Source organism: Pantherophis guttatus, chromosome 14 (assembly GCF_059756535.1).
Source record: "Pantherophis guttatus breed Tessera chromosome 14, ASM5975653v1, whole genome shotgun sequence".
Taxonomy (NCBI): domain Eukaryota; kingdom Metazoa; phylum Chordata; class Lepidosauria; order Squamata; family Colubridae; genus Pantherophis; species Pantherophis guttatus.
The window spans coordinates 15,141,882-15,158,166 of NC_142076.1; the positions used below are offsets into that span (position 1 = coordinate 15,141,882).

General features: G+C 42.7%; 1 protein-coding gene across 1 annotated transcript in view; it reads right to left on the reverse strand.

The window, feature by feature from the left end:
* Window positions 1-1,628: 1,628 nt before the first annotated feature.
* SMG1 (SMG1 nonsense mediated mRNA decay associated PI3K related kinase) overlaps window positions 1,629-16,285 on the reverse strand; it is a 69,463-nt gene continuing 54,806 nt past the window's right edge. Inside the window, exons 51-62 of the mRNA XM_034426234.3 lie at window positions 14,869-15,019; window positions 13,946-14,135; window positions 12,788-13,257; window positions 10,463-10,600; window positions 9,684-9,836; window positions 8,836-9,015; window positions 7,994-8,221; window positions 7,267-7,478; window positions 6,854-6,960; window positions 5,641-5,820; window positions 5,416-5,522; window positions 1,629-4,530 (exon numbers count right to left, since the gene is read on the reverse strand). Coding sequence (XP_034282125.2) covers window positions 4,453-4,530; window positions 5,416-5,522; window positions 5,641-5,820; window positions 6,854-6,960; window positions 7,267-7,478; window positions 7,994-8,221; window positions 8,836-9,015; window positions 9,684-9,836; window positions 10,463-10,600; window positions 12,788-13,257; window positions 13,946-14,135; window positions 14,869-15,019 — 2,194 coding nt within the window. The 3' untranslated portion in view covers window positions 1,629-4,452. The remainder of the gene's footprint in view (window positions 4,531-5,415; window positions 5,523-5,640; window positions 5,821-6,853; window positions 6,961-7,266; window positions 7,479-7,993; window positions 8,222-8,835; window positions 9,016-9,683; window positions 9,837-10,462; window positions 10,601-12,787; window positions 13,258-13,945; window positions 14,136-14,868; window positions 15,020-16,285) is intronic.

Sequence of the window (16,285 nt, forward strand, 5' to 3'; positions counted from 1 at the left end):
TGGCTTGGTGAAGAAGAGAGAGAGAGGTGCTTTTGACTTGTTGCAAGACAAAAGTGCCTTTAAAGGCGGAGATGGATGATGTTACTTAGATGGGTGATGAAACGTCTGCAAGAAAACAGCCAAGCTCAGAGAGCACCAAGGACTGGACACTTTTAGAGGACGCGATTCCTTTACTAGCAAAATTTCAGTCGGAAGCACGCGAGAGAGAAAAACCAGAGTGGGAAGATGCTTCCCAATGCAAGCTTACTACTTGTATTTATTTATTTATTGAATTTCTATACCGCCCTTCTCCCAAAGGACTCAGGGCGGTGAACAGATTAAGATTTCATGTACATATAATTTATTTTTTTTTATAAACAGTAAATAATAAATTGAGTCAACTTGGTGTATCTGCTAAGACCTTGGCATAGAATTTAGATGTTTATGCTAGCCCTGCTTGTCGGAAAGTGGGAAGATCTGGGATTATTCGTACTCCAGGGGGTATTTTGTTCCAAAGAGTAGGCGCTCCCACAGAGAAGGCTCTCTCCCTTGGAACTACCAGACGACATTGTTTTAATGATGGTACTATGAGTAGGCCTACTTTTGCGCGTGGCCAAAAACCAGAACCTGCATTCAACAGGAAAAGGATGTGTACCTAAAAGCAAAGCACAACGGGAGGGTGACGCAAACTAGGTTTTCACCTTGTATTCGTGTATTTTTGTGTTTTTAAAGGATGTAGTCCTGACCTCCAAGTGGGCAAAACTTTCTACACTGCAAAAAGGCTTGGTGGGTGGGTGAGAAAACAGTAACTTTTGTATAAATTCATTTGTGATTATGCATTCCAAAGGGGGGGGGGAAACATACCTTTAACAATGGTTCATGCAACATCCTCAAGTAAAAAATTAAAAAATAGCCGATTGGAAATGAAGTTTGTTTTTTTTTTTTACTCCAAATGAGCAACGTGTAAAATCAGATCTTCCAGGAACAAAACTTTCTGAAGAATTCCAAAGCCTTGTTCCTCTTCTACTCGTGCCAACAACCTGCCAATCTTCGAGATCTCTGAAGCACCAAATGTCACTGGCACATTAGAGGATTTACCTCCAAAAAGCTGAAATCTGGAACAGGCAGTGGAAGAACAAGAGATTGTCTTTTCCAAATTAAGTCAGAGATATGACAGGTGTTCCTATATATCCGGTATATACCTGGGAATTTAGTAGAAACTCTGTGCGATAAGACATAAAGTTTCAATCTTTTCCATGATGGGATGAGATTTTCATAGTATTCCAAGTTGGTACCAAGTCACCCAAAGATGCTCATAATCCTCCAGTAGAGAAATCCCAAAAGTGCTTTTTCCTCCCCAAAAAAAGCAATTGGATTCTTGCTTTTTTCTTTGAAAACATTTCACTTCTCATCCAAGAAGCTTCTTCCAGTTCTAGTTAAACTAAAACTAGTAGAACTAAAGAAGCTTCTTGGATGAGAAGCGAAAGTTTTCAGAGAGAAAAACCAAGAATGTCCAGTTGCCTTTTGGAAAAAGCACCTTCACGACAACCATGACCTGGATGATTGAGAATCTCCACACACATCCAGTAGAGCAGCTTTCGTACTCTGAAACTTGTTTCCAAAAGAAAGAAACAAAGCCATACAGAGAATTAATACAGGTAGATTTTTTTTTAATTTTTTATTACATTATGCAGTAAAGATCCCGTTCGGTACAAGTTTCATTTTTGAACAAAAGTATACGCATACATGAAATATGGGTGTAAGTGGCCTGTTCCACTCACAGCTTCCAAGAAATAAAATATGTAATCCTCTTAATCCCAACTGTTGTCCATACGCAGACTGCTGGTTAATGATGCTTCACGCTGGGAAGGATAACAACACTGCAGTCGCCAGCTGGATGAATTCCGACTCGGCTTTTTAAGAGAAATTCACTCGTCTCTTCATTTTTGCAAAACGTGGCAAAGGGGTTAAGAGTATCAGATCCAAATACATTTACTCACAAGCATTAGCAAATATGTTGGCAGTTGCACACGACAACTCAGGGCAAGTTACCAAAAAAAAAAAAGAAAGAAAAAAAAGACAAAAAGCCTGTATGAAAAATAGATAACAGCATCAAGTCAATCTTTAGATATTTTTGAGGAGGTCGAAAGGTTTTTCTCCGTAACAGCATCAAGTCAATTCTTTATCAGATAGCCCTAACGAAGCCAAAGGGCTTTCTACATTATAAAATACTGGTAATGATCTTTTTTTTAAAAAAAAACTCCTTATTTATGTCATAGGCTGTTTTTAAAAGAGAGGCCTAAGCATTACCTTTGATGAATAGGTGGGCGTTACTGTACAGGAATATTTCCTCCTCCCATGAAAAGCTTTTTTTTTAAATCTTCAAAATACTAGAGAGACAATGTGCAGAATCTTGATTTGCTCTTTCAAATTAGATTTAAATTCACATACAGAGGTTGGGGTGGGAGGGGCGGGGGAGGAAGGATGTGAGCCCTTCGGGTGTCAAGTCCACGGACACCACCAATAAGTGAAATCAGGAAGCAACCTGATTCTTTTTTTCCTTAGGCAACACTAAAACCAGCTCGTGAGTAACGAATTTTTTTATTTCACAGCCACGCAAAACACTGAAGATGTATGGAAACAGACTGGTTTAAAGTGCCTTTTTAAAATACGCAACATCTCTCACACCCACCATTCAAAAAGTGCACGGTAGATTTAGGAAAACGGGTTGGGGGGGGAAAAAAACCCCACTATGAAATCTATTATACAGAACACCACCTCTCGGAAGTCTTAAATGGAAAAATAACGCCACACAAAACCTTTATACGATTTTATCTGAAAAGAACCCGCCTCCCTTCCCCCACCCCACCCCCCAAAGTCCAGTTTATACGTCTGCCTTTAAATCCCCAGATCGAATCGAAAACACTCTACGTCCGTGTGTAAATCAAAAATTCGAAGTGAATCAGCATAAAACTACCTCCACTAAAACTTCACTTTTATTGATTTTTTTTTTCTGTCAACAACATAAAATAGGCTACTTAAGATATTGTAAGTTGCTTTCGTGTGTTGTGTGTGTTTTTTTTTTCCCCTTCCTCATTTGCAAAAGGTAAAAAGTTACATCGGAGTAGCTTACGTTTACAAAAGAAACTACAGCAAATCACAACAGAATGAGCTCGGTAGGCAGGCCGAGGATTGAATTAAACAAAGGAGTACGCACTGCAAGCAGGAAGAGGAGCAGATGGACATTGGATGCCTGTTCAGTGTGTTATTTGAAATGCACAGTGAATCCGGGGAAACTGTACATGATAGGATCACCAAAAGGAAAGCAGGAAAAAAAAAACCCTCGCTTTAAAAACCAACCCCCCAGAAAAATGGCATTGGATCAGCCCATTCAGAAGGCAATGGCTTTAAAATGTTCAGCCTTCCCTGTGCTTTTTTATTTTTATTTTTTGGGAAAATTTGGCTCGCCCAAAACAAAAAACAAAAAAAGAGATTCCTTTGACTGAAAAGAGTGAATTACCAAGGATTTGAAATCAACGCTTCTCTGGAAAAAGAAAAAAAAATAACCGAACTAAGTTATAGAGAAGACACCAGGGGAGGAAAAAAAAGAACTTGAAAAAAAGACCAAAAAATAAAAAGTAAAGACAAAAGGCTCTCTTCTCAGAGGGTTCTTCCAATACAGCTGATGTACAGCTTTTTTTTTTTTTTTTGCATTTCAGTCTATTTCTGAAGTTCATCTCGTGTAGCTGTTTATTTTTTTTTTCCTCCTTTTTTTTTCCTTTTTTAATTTTTTTAATTTATTCGTTTTGCACCAACTGGTCGACTCAACCAGCGCCGTTGCTGAGCAACTAAGAGCGACAAGGAACTCAAATCTCTCAAATCTTCCTTTGCTGCAGTTTCTTCACGCCCTGCCCTCCTTTCCTTTTTTTTTATTTTTTTATTTTCCCCCACCCAGGGTGGAGGGGGAAGAGGGTGCGCACTTGTTGTTGTCGTCGTGGTCGTCGTCGTTGTTTTTTTCCTGCATTGTTCACAGGGTCAGGTGGAACTGAGTTCCAAATCACTCTGCGGTCTGTAAGCGTTTCCCAAATTCCCTTTTTTCTGCAGCTTAGTCCCTCCCCAAAACCCTGGACACCTTTTGCAGTTCTTCTGGAGCAGAAAGACGGCCCTGCGTGTTCAGGCGATGAGCTTCCACACTCTTGACCTTGGAGGGGGTGGGAGGGGGGGGAGAGAGAGAGAGAGGGTGGGAGGATGGGGGAAGGGGTTTCCAGGCCATTGTGTTTAGCAGATCCCTGAGTGCAGCTACTCTGCAGGGCTGACGTTCCCAGTGCACCGAGATTGCTGAGGTCTCCTCACAGTAAGCCCCAGAAAGGCGTTACCACCAGCTGTGGGTGCTGCTATGCATGCCTGAGGCCCGGTTGATTCTGATGGATGCCGCTCGCCTCGCTGAACCAAACTGACCCGAACTCTTCCTGTTCATACCCAGGCTGTCCAACCTTCATACAGCTGAGCCAAGTTATCTAGATTAGTGGCTTCCTTAATCACATAGTCAACCTAAGGAATGGCAAGTCAGAAAGTTAGAGCCCTCCTGAGCAGAGAGACGACCGGCCGCTTTGAACGTTTGATTAGAAAAAACCCAACCCCCGATGCTCCCTAGGAGAAAAAAAATAAAATAAAAATCAGCTTTTAAAAACCGATTCCCAGTTTCATCCACTCCCTGCTAGAGACGACGTTTAATAGTTCTTGATTTATGACCACAATTGGCACGGGGACTTCCGTCCGCTAAGTGACGTGGGTGGTTAAGTGAGCTGGGCCCCCTTTTACAACCTTTCGGCACGGTCGTTAAACAAGTCCAGCTTCTCCCACTGGTTTTGCTTGTTAGGAAGCCCCCCTGGGAAGATCGCCAATGGTTGAATGCATGACCTGAGGATTCTGCAATCGTGTTAAATATGTGCCAGTTGCCAAGTGTCCCGATTTTGATCATGCGACCACAGGGATACCGCAATGGTCGTAAGTGCAAGGACCTATCGTAACTTTTTGCAGTGGCATAATTTGGATGGTCATAAGTCAAGGACTACCTGTCTATGGGGACAGCAAAAAAGATGCCCCAGAGGCCTATCTCTAAGACCTCTTTTTAACCAAAGGTCTATCTATACCCAGAAAAACGAAGGTTGTCTAATTTTGTGTCTAGATCTGGCCAGCAGTGGAAGTCCAAAATATTTTAGTTTATCATCAAGTCAGCAGGTCCCATTGACAGTGTGGTTAAATAGCTGACATATTAAACTGTAGCCTTAATATACAATAGATTGTTCTTCAATTACATAACGAGCTTCTGTAGGAAATCTAATTGGGGAAAAGTCCATTCTTTCATGCTAGAATGTAAATTAGTAATTAAGGTCTTTAGCTACCATCTGGATTTTGGACAGTGCTTGAACTTACCTGTTCAGCAACAGACATTCTCCTGTTGGGATCCAAATCCCGGCCTTCCAACTTGGCTTTGACACGTTTCCACACGCTTACAGCATACGAATTCCGCTCTTGCACAGCTTTAAAAAGAGAGAGAGAGAGAAACACCCCCACCATGTGTTAAACGCACATTATATGAAAATTCATGCTAGCAACACAATATATTAATAGATGCTTTTAAGCCTGTTCTGTTTTTACCTTTGCCTGTTTTAGGATCTCTGATGGCCTTTTTAGGGCTAGAGATAACACTCTTCCCAGCTCCTGCAATTGTGCCTGGAGGAGTATCTGCCGACGGCGCCAGGTTTTTCTGAATTAGTTTTCTTGTATTCTGCGACATGATCTCTGGCTGGGTTTTCTGTCCCGTATTGCTACGGACCGCTAATAAAAGGCAATTTAAAAGTTTTGAAAAGGTTGTAAAAATGAACTAAGGTTGAGTTACAGTCAAAGAGAAAAAGCAAGAAAGGTGTTACGACAGATCCAACCCCGTCCTCCAAAGAAAACCCCCCAAACCTAGCAGCAAATATCTGGCACCAATTGCTAAAACATAGTATATATGGGGGCCGACACATCCATTAATCCCTCAGAAATTAATAGGTAGCAATTTCAAAGTTAGGACAGCATTGAACACAATGCCTTATGACCAATGCTCACCATTTGCGACCTTCCAACAAGCAAAGTCAATGGGTAAGCTGGCAGAGGAAGGTTGCAAATTATGACCGTGCGCTATCTCGCTTAATGACCGTGGCAAAAAAATTGTAAAATTGGGTGCAGTCACTTAACGACCGTACCGCTCAAGCATGAATTTTCTAATCCCGATTATAGTCATTAACTCAAAGACTACCTATAGTTCTGTGGAGAGGCTGATACTGACTGTAGCACAACAGTCAAAAGGAAGTTAAATTGACAGCTTGATTATTACTGCAAAGTGTTCTTCCTCCGTACTTTTTTTTTTTTTTTTTTTTTGGTCATTTAATGACTTTGTAATCCTTTGCGGGGTGGAGTCTGAGCAATTGAATAGAGCTGAGTGTTTACTGGCCGGATGCCCTTCCTGTCGCCAATGAGGAGTTTTGTTCAGCAGATATATTCTCAGTGTGCCCAGAGAGAAATATCTGCCTCTACCTAAGATCGAACTCACAGCCTCCTGATTGTGAGGCGAGGGCTCCACCCCTAGGCCACCAGGTGGAACTATTTTTCACTTACCAAAAAAAGGAATCAGAACCTAAACCATGTCTGCACAAAGGGGAGGAGGTTAACCCTCTCAAGGAACAGCTTCCTACCTTTCCCATTTTTCCAGGAGGAGAGAAAGCCTATTTTATTATCCTTCTCCTACTTGAAAGTGAATGATGATTCTCACTGGCCCTGATGCTCGGGATCAGGGGAATTGGGAGATCAAATCTGCTACCAATTTTACCTGCGGCAAATGTTGGCTGGCACACAGCAACAGACGTCGGGCTGGAGCATTCATTCGGCGTATCCGTGATTAAGGGCGATGCAAAACTCACTAGATTATTGTAGACACTTAAAACAAACAAAACAAGAATCAGTCAATAACCTCAACCTTGGAGGTTGAGAGAGCTCCGAAGGACATTAAAGGAATTCAATCCGACCATTTTAACTGCACATCTGTAACCTGATGTATTACGAAGATGCCTTTTATTGCCAGGGTGGCTTTCTGGTTTTGTTGAAATGCTCGTCACGGAGAATGCCAAATCATATTTGCACTGGGCAGTCTAGCAATTTCAGTTGCTAACGGCAACTACACCTCCGATACAGTTAACAATTGCGTTTTAATTTATGGACAGATAAACAGGGACATCTGCTTACCTTTGGCTCTGAGTTCTCAGCTCTTTCAGAGTGGGCGTAATTTCTTGCAGCATTTCAATATGTTCCTGACTGCGCACCTGACCCATAGCCTGAACTAGTGTAAACAGAACAGTCTGAATATTGTCTTGCCATAATTTATATTCTCCCAAGAATTGTCTAACACTGTTCTCATAAGGAACATCTTCGCCATCAGCCAGAGCAGCTTCCTCATCCTGAAATAAAAATCACACCCATGAAGGACTTTTAAGAAATGAATGACCATAACTATTTATTTTTAAAACCCTCAATTAAATACATTATTTACTGTTTAGGACCCATAATGTATGGAAAGATTTGGTTGAAGAAGCCTTCGACACTGCTGGGATACTTACGACTTATTGCAGGATCAGATTATTCTAGAAAATATCTATTATTTCTCTATGTGTTTTCTACACATTTTCCCAGTTTTTGGTAGATAACACTTCTAGCTTCTTTCGATAAAAGATTTGGAGTTACTCAGATTGAGGCAAACTTGAGTAGTCTTCCCAATAAAATGAAGTGGGTCAACGTTATACACACGCATCGGGCACTCACCCAAAATTCCAGTGGCTGCTGGGTGCCAGGTGCCGTTCTTAAAATTTCAGAAAGCTCAAAGAGAAATTCTAACAGGATCTCCTCTTAGCTTCAGGGATCCTGTCCTCAGCAATACAATGAGTCCACTACTGCTACTCCGTAGTGCGGATCTTACCTTAGCCATGGCTTTCAGCAGATGTTTGACATCCCCAAGTTGTCGATTGTGCCCAGTGAGCACAGTTTTAATACTATCAACCAGATTTTGAATGGTTTCGCACACAGTGTCTATATGCTGCTCTTTTTCGGCCTGTGCCGTCCTCTGAGCTGATGTGTCCTGGGTCAGCTGCTTGTGAGCTATGACTAGCCATTCGGAGCTACCAATGGGATGGTCGTGATTGGTACCCTAAAGAAAAAAGGAATATTCCGATAGCATTCGAGGTTATCAAATTACCCTGAAAGGAGCCCACTCAAGCCACAAGTTGCAAGCCGCTTTAAGCCGATGGCTGTCTGCTAGGTCAGGCTCTTGTGAAGGTTAAGACAAAAAGTCCAGTATGAGTCATTCAGTTTCTCAGAAAAATGTAACCAAGACAACCAACAAATACATTTTTATTCAGTGAGCACAGCATTGCAGAACATCTGAACCGGGGGTGAAATTCAGCAGGTTCTGACAGGTTCTGGAGAACCGGTAGCGGAAATTTTGAGTACTGGCAAATACTACCTCTGGCTGGCCCCAGAGTGGGGTGGGAATAGGGATTTTGCTGTATCCTTCCCCCAGGACTGGGGTGGGAATGGGGGAAGGCCACACCCACCAAGCCACGCCCACAGAACTGGTAGTAAAAAAAATTGAATTCCACCACTGATTTGAACTTTGTTAAAAACAGAATCAAACCGCTCAGGGGTCAGAAGAGGGGGAAAAAGTGTAGGGAAATCAATTGTAAGGGAGGAAGCCACTGAAAGTACCTACTGTTCTAAGGTGGCCACCCCCTTTTCTTTTCTTACCCCTTTTCCCCTACGTACCACTCTGTGAAGCAATCGGAGCTCCAGATCAGAAACGGTGCTATTAAACTGGGATGCAAAGGAGCACATTTGTTGGCAACGCTTGATAAGTTCAAACAAAGCAGCATCGAGGTTTAAGGCTTCTGCTGTTCTGGTACGCAAGCTTTCAAAATGAATGATGTTACTACAAAGGAAAGTGACCTGCAAGATGGGGGGGGGGGGGGAAAGGGAGGAAAGGGTTTATCTTAAACCATAAAACTTTCTCTTAAGATCTTTCTGAAACTTAATTCAAAGCTTTTTTTTTTTCTTTTTTTTTTTGGCGGGGGGGGGGAGGAAATCTTTAGTTCTTCCATCTCCCCTGGATAGTTTTTCTTATTCTCTGAGAAATGTTATCTGGAAACCAAAGAATGTGATTTCCTTCTCAGTCATTCTCCGCAGTCCACAAAACTCAATCAAATTGTTCTCAGGATAAGAAAAGTGTCGCCTAAATATTGAGTCCCCCTATTCTTGCAATTGATATTTAGGCTTTAAGTGGCACTGAATGATGTACGTATTATAATGAACTGGGAAACTACAGCATCCTTTTTTTAAAAAAGTCATTATCTTTTCATCCCAAAACTAAAGTGACTCCCAAAGATTATTTTTAAAATTTTACTTAATGAATTATGTTAGATTGTAACAGCAATTCTATGCAATGACCATGTTATTTCTGACATCGTGTTATGGAATTCAGCTCTATAGCCAAAAAGATCGGGTCCTTTTCTACAGCCTCCTATCCTTACATCACACAAAATTTGTCCTAAATATTGAATTGCTGATTTTTATCGCTTACACAAAAAAAGCTAACCCAATCACGCCATTCCCAATACCTGGTTGGCTCTTTGACTTTCTTTAAGAACAAGATTTCTTCTTTCAGCAATTGTGGCATCAAAATCCTGCAAAACGGGAGCTAATGCTGGATTGGCCCCGCCAGCCCATTTCAAACGTTGCTCGATGCTTGCTTCAAGGGCGGCCAGTTTTTCCTGCAGGAAGTATGAAACGGATTAAAAGTCTGAACATTTTTGCTTAGACTTGGGTCCTGTGCAGAAGTAATCTCTCTCTCTCTCTCTCTCTCTCTCTCTCTCTCTCTCTCTCTCTCTCTCTTTTTTAGTTAAGAGGAATCAAGTGTTCGAGTCATCTGCATGGCCACTTCCTTGGCGTAGTTAAAAACACCCTTTTCAAAATGTCTATGGAGATTCTCAGTGATCCAGGTCTTGGGGTTGTCCCAAAAGTGCTTTTTCAAGAGGCAACTGGACTTTGTTTTCTTCGCTTCTCATCCAAGAAGCTTCTTCAGGTCTGACTCCATTCCCCACCATCCAGTCAGAGCAGAAGAAGCTTCTTGGATGAGAAGCGAAACATCTTCAAAGAAAAACCAGAAAGTCCAGTTGCCTCTTGAAAAAAGCACCTTTGGGATAGCCTTTTCAAAAAAAGAAGCAAGGTGCAGACTTGTAGGAAAAGAGCTGTGTTAACCCATAGTGGGGAGGGGGTGAATAATCTGGAAGCACCTTTCCCCTATGTGAGGGACCAGCTTCAGTTTTCTTAAGCGCCTGACACATTAATGTCTTATTCTGCCTTTCCTCATGTAGCTGGGGTTGATGATGCAGCTTACCTGAACTGCTGCAATGGAAGCTTCAATCTGTCCCAGTGTATGAAGTTTCTTTTTCATGCTGGCCAAAATGGCAGAACGAGGTGGAGGAGTGACTGTCATGGCTTGTGGGCGGTTGAGGAGGAGATCCTCATGCTGCCACTTTTGGAAGAAGAGGGGGGAGAAAGGACCATGTTCATTCAGCCTTGTAGAGATTCAGCAATTTACAACGTCGCTACTACAGTTCTACAGTTGCCACCTCGATGGCATACGTAAGCCTGGTTTGCACACTGTGCCATGCTATGGTTCATTTAACTACTGTGTAAAACCATATATCTGGGGATCATCATCATCACCAAAAGGCAGCTTTATTTGGAACATCTACGTCTTTCACAATACCTCTAACAGCATCAAACAACAAACATCTGTCTATCTCTGGTCCTTGGGAAGGGTTCAATGGGTGGACAAAAACTCCAAAATCCAGGGTATTCAATTTGCTTAACAATGCAGATTCCATTCTTACTCTCCACCAGTGGTGGGTTGCTCCCGGTTCGGTCCGGTTCTATAGAACCGGTAGTAAAACCGGCGGGAGGCTCCACCCACCCGCCACGACATCATGGGTGATTTGCACATGCGTGGTCCCGTTGCAAACCAGTAGTAGAGGTAAGTAGAACCCACCGCTGCTTTCCATCCCATTTTTCCAACCATTGGTAAAATAAGTAAATTAAATACCCAGACAACACAATGTTTATTAAGCACTAAGAAATGTAATTAATAGAAAAGTAATAAAATTTATTTTTTTTAAAAAAAAAAACCCTCCAAATCCAGGCTAAACATCTGGCTGACTGGGCAACCTAACAACATAATATACCACTGGATTCAACAATAAAAAAAATCACTCCCAGTTATTTACAAGATAAAAAAAGATTACCAACCAAAGCTGCTAAAAACAAACAATTAGAAGTAGTAACTGTAACAGTGACGGATATTACAACTTATTTATAACATGCTGAGCCAAAAGAAAACAAATTACATTGTAGCTTATTAGCATGATGCGGGAATCCACTCAGATTCAAAAAAACAAATCCCAATGCAGCAGAATAAGCAATAACATAAAAAAATGTGCTGCCAGCAAATTATATTATAAGAAAATCTCCTGAGCCATGGGTGCTACGTGCACCAAGGATCTCGCCTCCTGGATGTATTGTTAACAGGCCAGAGATCTTCCTTTGTATGTACTTGAATTAGATGTTTTAATGTTTTTTAGTGTTTTAATGGTTTTTACTGCTTTCAAATGTTTTTTCAGATTTTAGCTGTCATGTATGTTTCATGCCCAGGATCATTTGCTAAGATGGGCAGCTGTAGAATTCAAATAAATAAGTAAATAATCAGGTTATTTACCGCAGCACAAAATACTTGCCCTACAAAAATGGACCGTGTGGAATTAAACAAGGAAGTACTGTATTTTTTGGATTATAAGATGCATCTTAGTTTTTGGGGAGGAAAATAAGAAAAAGCTGATTGGCGGGTGGATCGGCCTCCCAGAATACTCCCAATCAGCTGTTCCCAGAGGTGAATTTTAGCAACAGGTTGGTTGTGAGCTCTGTGCCTTGCTTTTTTTTCTGCCTCTGAAAGCCTCCGAAACAGAGTTTCAGAAAAAGACCCTCTGAAGCTCTGTTTCAGAGGCTTTTTTTCTGAAGCTCTGTTTCGGAGGCTTTTTTTTCTGAAGCTTCATTTCTGGGGCTTTTTTTCTGAAGCTCTGTTTGGAGGCTTTTTTTCTGAAGCTCTGTTTGGAGGCTTTTTTTCTGAAGCTTCATTTCTGAGGCTTTTTTCAGCCTCTGAAACCTCCGTTTGAGAGGCTGGGCGGGGCTACATTTGGAGTATAAGACGCACCCAGATTTTCACTCAATTTTTTGGGGGGGGGGACTTATACTCTGAAAAATAAGGTAAATAATCAGGTTATTTACTGCCTTGTTTAATTCGACACGGTCCATTTTTGTAGGGCAAGTATTCTGAGCTGTGGTCTCAAGGAGCTCCGATCTGGGAAAATCTCTTCTTTACAGAGCACGGTTTTTTTCTCCAATATTATCCAGTTTCCCTGGTTTATGGGAAGGATTTACACCAGTGGTGAAATTCAGCCGGCTCTATCCGGATTGCGTGATCTGGTAGCACCGGCATCGGGAGGCTCCGCCCACCTGCCCGGATGTCATCACGTCCCATTTTTGACCCTCTGTGCATGTGCATAAGGCTCTGCACATGCGTGGAGGAGGCACACACGAGCTCACATTTGCGATCCGGTAGCGAAGGTAAGTGAATACCATCCCTGATTTAGACCTGAACCATACCAACCTGGAACATGGCAATGTGCAGCTGAACTCTCTGGAGACTGGTCTTGCATGAAGAAATGCTGGTCTCCAGCCTCCTGACCAGGTCATGCTTCTTCCACGCGGTGTCATACGAACTGGCCAGTACGGTGGCTCTGTTCATAACCAGCTGCGAGTATTTGCCGATCTGGATATTGTGTTCCACGGCTTTCTTACACAGGTCATCCACCGAGACTTTGCTTTCGGCTCCGAAGTCCTTGGCTTCGACTTGAGCAATGATGTCCACCCCCAGGGCGCTAATGAAGCTGCACAGGGTGAGTCCCAAAGCCTGATTGGGGAGGCCAATTAAAAGCTGGCGGACGAAATCAGCGGTGAAAGCTTTGATTGGCTTGGCCATCTGGTCTTCACTGAAGCAAGAATTCCGATACAAGGTTTTTACATTGACCATGGGCACCGGTCCATTCACAGTGGTTTGATCTTCCATTGAATTGATACCTGGGGAGGCAGGAGGGGGGGAAAAAATAGGGTGACACCTTTAGAACAAGCGTACCCCCAAAACTTTGTCAGTAGGACCATCAATGGTGATGTTTTAGATCAAGCAGACATCGTAATGGGACAATACGGGTGGTCCTCCATTTATGACCAACATTTAGCCCAACATTTTTGTTGCCAAGCAAGAACAGTTAAGTGAGTTTTGCCCCGTTTTATGACTTTTCTTGCCACAGTGGTTAAGTGGATCATTGTGGTTGTTAAGTTAGTCACACGGTTGTTAAGGGAATCTGGCTTCCCCTTTGACTTTGCTTGTCAGAAGGTTGCAAAAGATGATCACATGACCCCGGGATGCCAAAACCGTCATAAATACATGCCAGTTGCCAAGCCTCTGAATTTTGATCATGTGACTACAGGGATGCTGCAACAGTCATAAGTGTAAAAAACGGTCATAAGTCACTTTTTCCACTACCATTGCAACTTTCAACACTCACAAATCCGTATTTTCAACTTTGCTAGTAAGGTAGATCACAGCTTTGCGATTCAATTTTCTGATTACTTACTATTTTTTCCATCTAAAGTTAGTAATATTTGCCTCCGAGTTGCTTTTTTATTCAAAAGCCCAAGGCAAGTAGTACTATTTAAGCAGGTCTGTAGTGGAAAAAAACATTTAAGAAAAACTATGCACATTTACCTGAAAGAGTCTTAGAAAAAGTGCCACAGAGTCTGAAAAACTCCTTGATGGTCTGCAGCCTTTTCAAAAAGAAAATCTCTTCTAAGACTTGCCGATTGTTATCATCATCAAAAAAGTTGGCTTGAGTGCTGCGGGCTTCCCTGATGATATCAATCTTGCGCCAGGCGGCAGGAATTTCCATCTTGTTTAGCTGTAGGACAATTAAATTAAGCAGAAGGTTAGCTTGCCTCATACCTACTTTAATAAGTCTTGCTGAGACCCAGGATGCTGCAGTGGTTAAAAGCACTAGAACCAGGATGGCGAACCTGTGGCACACGTGCCAGAGGTGGCACACAAAGCCCTCTGTGGGCACGAATGCCATCGCCAGCTGCTCTTTTGGTTTCCGGCATGCTGGCCACCTTGGCTTTGTGGGTGCCGGAGCACCAGAAGATGGCCAAAAAAATGGCCAAAAAACAAGCTGTTTTTTGGGCCTTTTTCAGGCCGTTTTTTTCAGACCAAAAAAAGGGTCTAAAAACAGCCCATAAAACAGGCTTGCTTGCAGTCGCCAGCCAGCTTGTCTTCGGGTTTCCAATGCTCCGGCGTGCGCAAAGATCAGCTGGCTGGCACACGCACTGCCCAGCTGATCTTCAGGTTTCCGGCACTGCAGCGCGCATACATGCACACCCATGCACGCGCGTTCCGGTTTGGGCACTCGTTGCCGAAAAGGTTCGCCAACACTGCACTAGAAATTGGGAGACCAGCAGTTCTGCCTTCAGCATATAACCAGCTGGATGACTGTGCCAGTCACTTTCTCTCAACCCTAGGAAGAAGGAATTGGCAAACTTGTTTTGAAAAAAAACATTGCTAGGACTTATCCATGTAGTCAAGATTGACTCAAAAGTACTTCCCACCCACCCCCCCAAAAATTGCAAGTAAATCTATACCTTTTCAACCAATAAGCCAAACGCTGTTTCCACTTGAGCGAACATTCCATCAAATGCTACCAGTAACATCTGGCCTGCTGACATTTTGGGGGTTTCATCAACAGAGCCATTTCTGGGTTGAATCAGTTCGCCGTACTGGGCATGAAGCATCCTAAAGAAAGAAGCATTTTACACTTTAAGCTAGTCTTATCTTGAACAGACATGTAGATAGGACGAGTGGCCATGGCTGCCCTGAGGCTGCTGCCTACACAAATTCACTTATTCACTAGCTGTATTTATAAAAGCACCATACTCCTCCAAGACTCTTAGTGGTTTATAATAGAAATTAAAATCAACCACGAGCACAAGAGACACCAATAAGTCAAATTCCACAAGGTTAGAAGCATTACTCACAGTCCTCCCAGCCATTTGCTTGACCATTTAAAAACTCTGTGAAATTCTCTGTTAAACACTTTCTAAATGTCAGCAGAGAAGGTGTCATACAGAACTTTGGGGGATGGGGGGGGAGGGATGTTGTTCTAAAGGGAGGGGTACCATAACTGAAAAACACTGGCTCCTCTTCTCTCGCCCTGAACATCCCTATTTGAAACAATAAGCAAATGACTTTGAAGGTACATGGGCATGCACCAAAAACAAATTCCTTGTGTGTCCAAACACACATGACCAATAAAGAACTGAACTGAACTGAACTGAACTGAACTGAACTGAACTGAACTGAACTCTATTCTATTCTATTCTATTCTATTCTATTCTATTCTATTCTATTCTATTCTATTAAAATTCAACACTCTGAATTGAATTTAGAATAGAAGGGACCTTGGAGGTCTTCTAGTCCAACCCCCTGCTTAGACAGGAAACCCTATACCAGGGGTGTCAAACTCGATTCCATTGAGGGGCACATCACGGTTGTGTTTAACCTTGGGGGGCTGATGTGGGCGTGGCCAGCTCGACGTCACTTATGTCGGGAGCACCTATGGTGGCCCGAGTATTATGCCAGCGAAAACTGTATCCTGAGCTCTGTTTTCGGCTGGGATGGCCTCCTGCAACCCTCTGCCAGCGAAAACGGAGCTCGGGAGAGCCGCACGTGGCCCTTCCAAGCTCCGTTTTCGCTGGCAAAGGCACCGGAGGCCAGTCCTTCCCTGTTTCCAGGGCGGCCCCACGGGCCAGGTCAAAGCAACCTGTGGGTCGCATCCCCCACCCTCCAGGCCTTGAATTTGATACCCCTGCCCTAGACCATTTCAGACAAATTGGTTATCCAATCTCTTCTTAAAAACTTCCAGTGTTGGAGCATTTACAACTGTCAGGAAATTTCTCCTTAGTTCCAAGTTGCTTCTCTCCTTGATTAGTTTCCACCCATTGCTTCATGTCCTACACTCAGGGGCTTTGGAGAATAGCTTGACTCCCTCTTCTTTGTGGA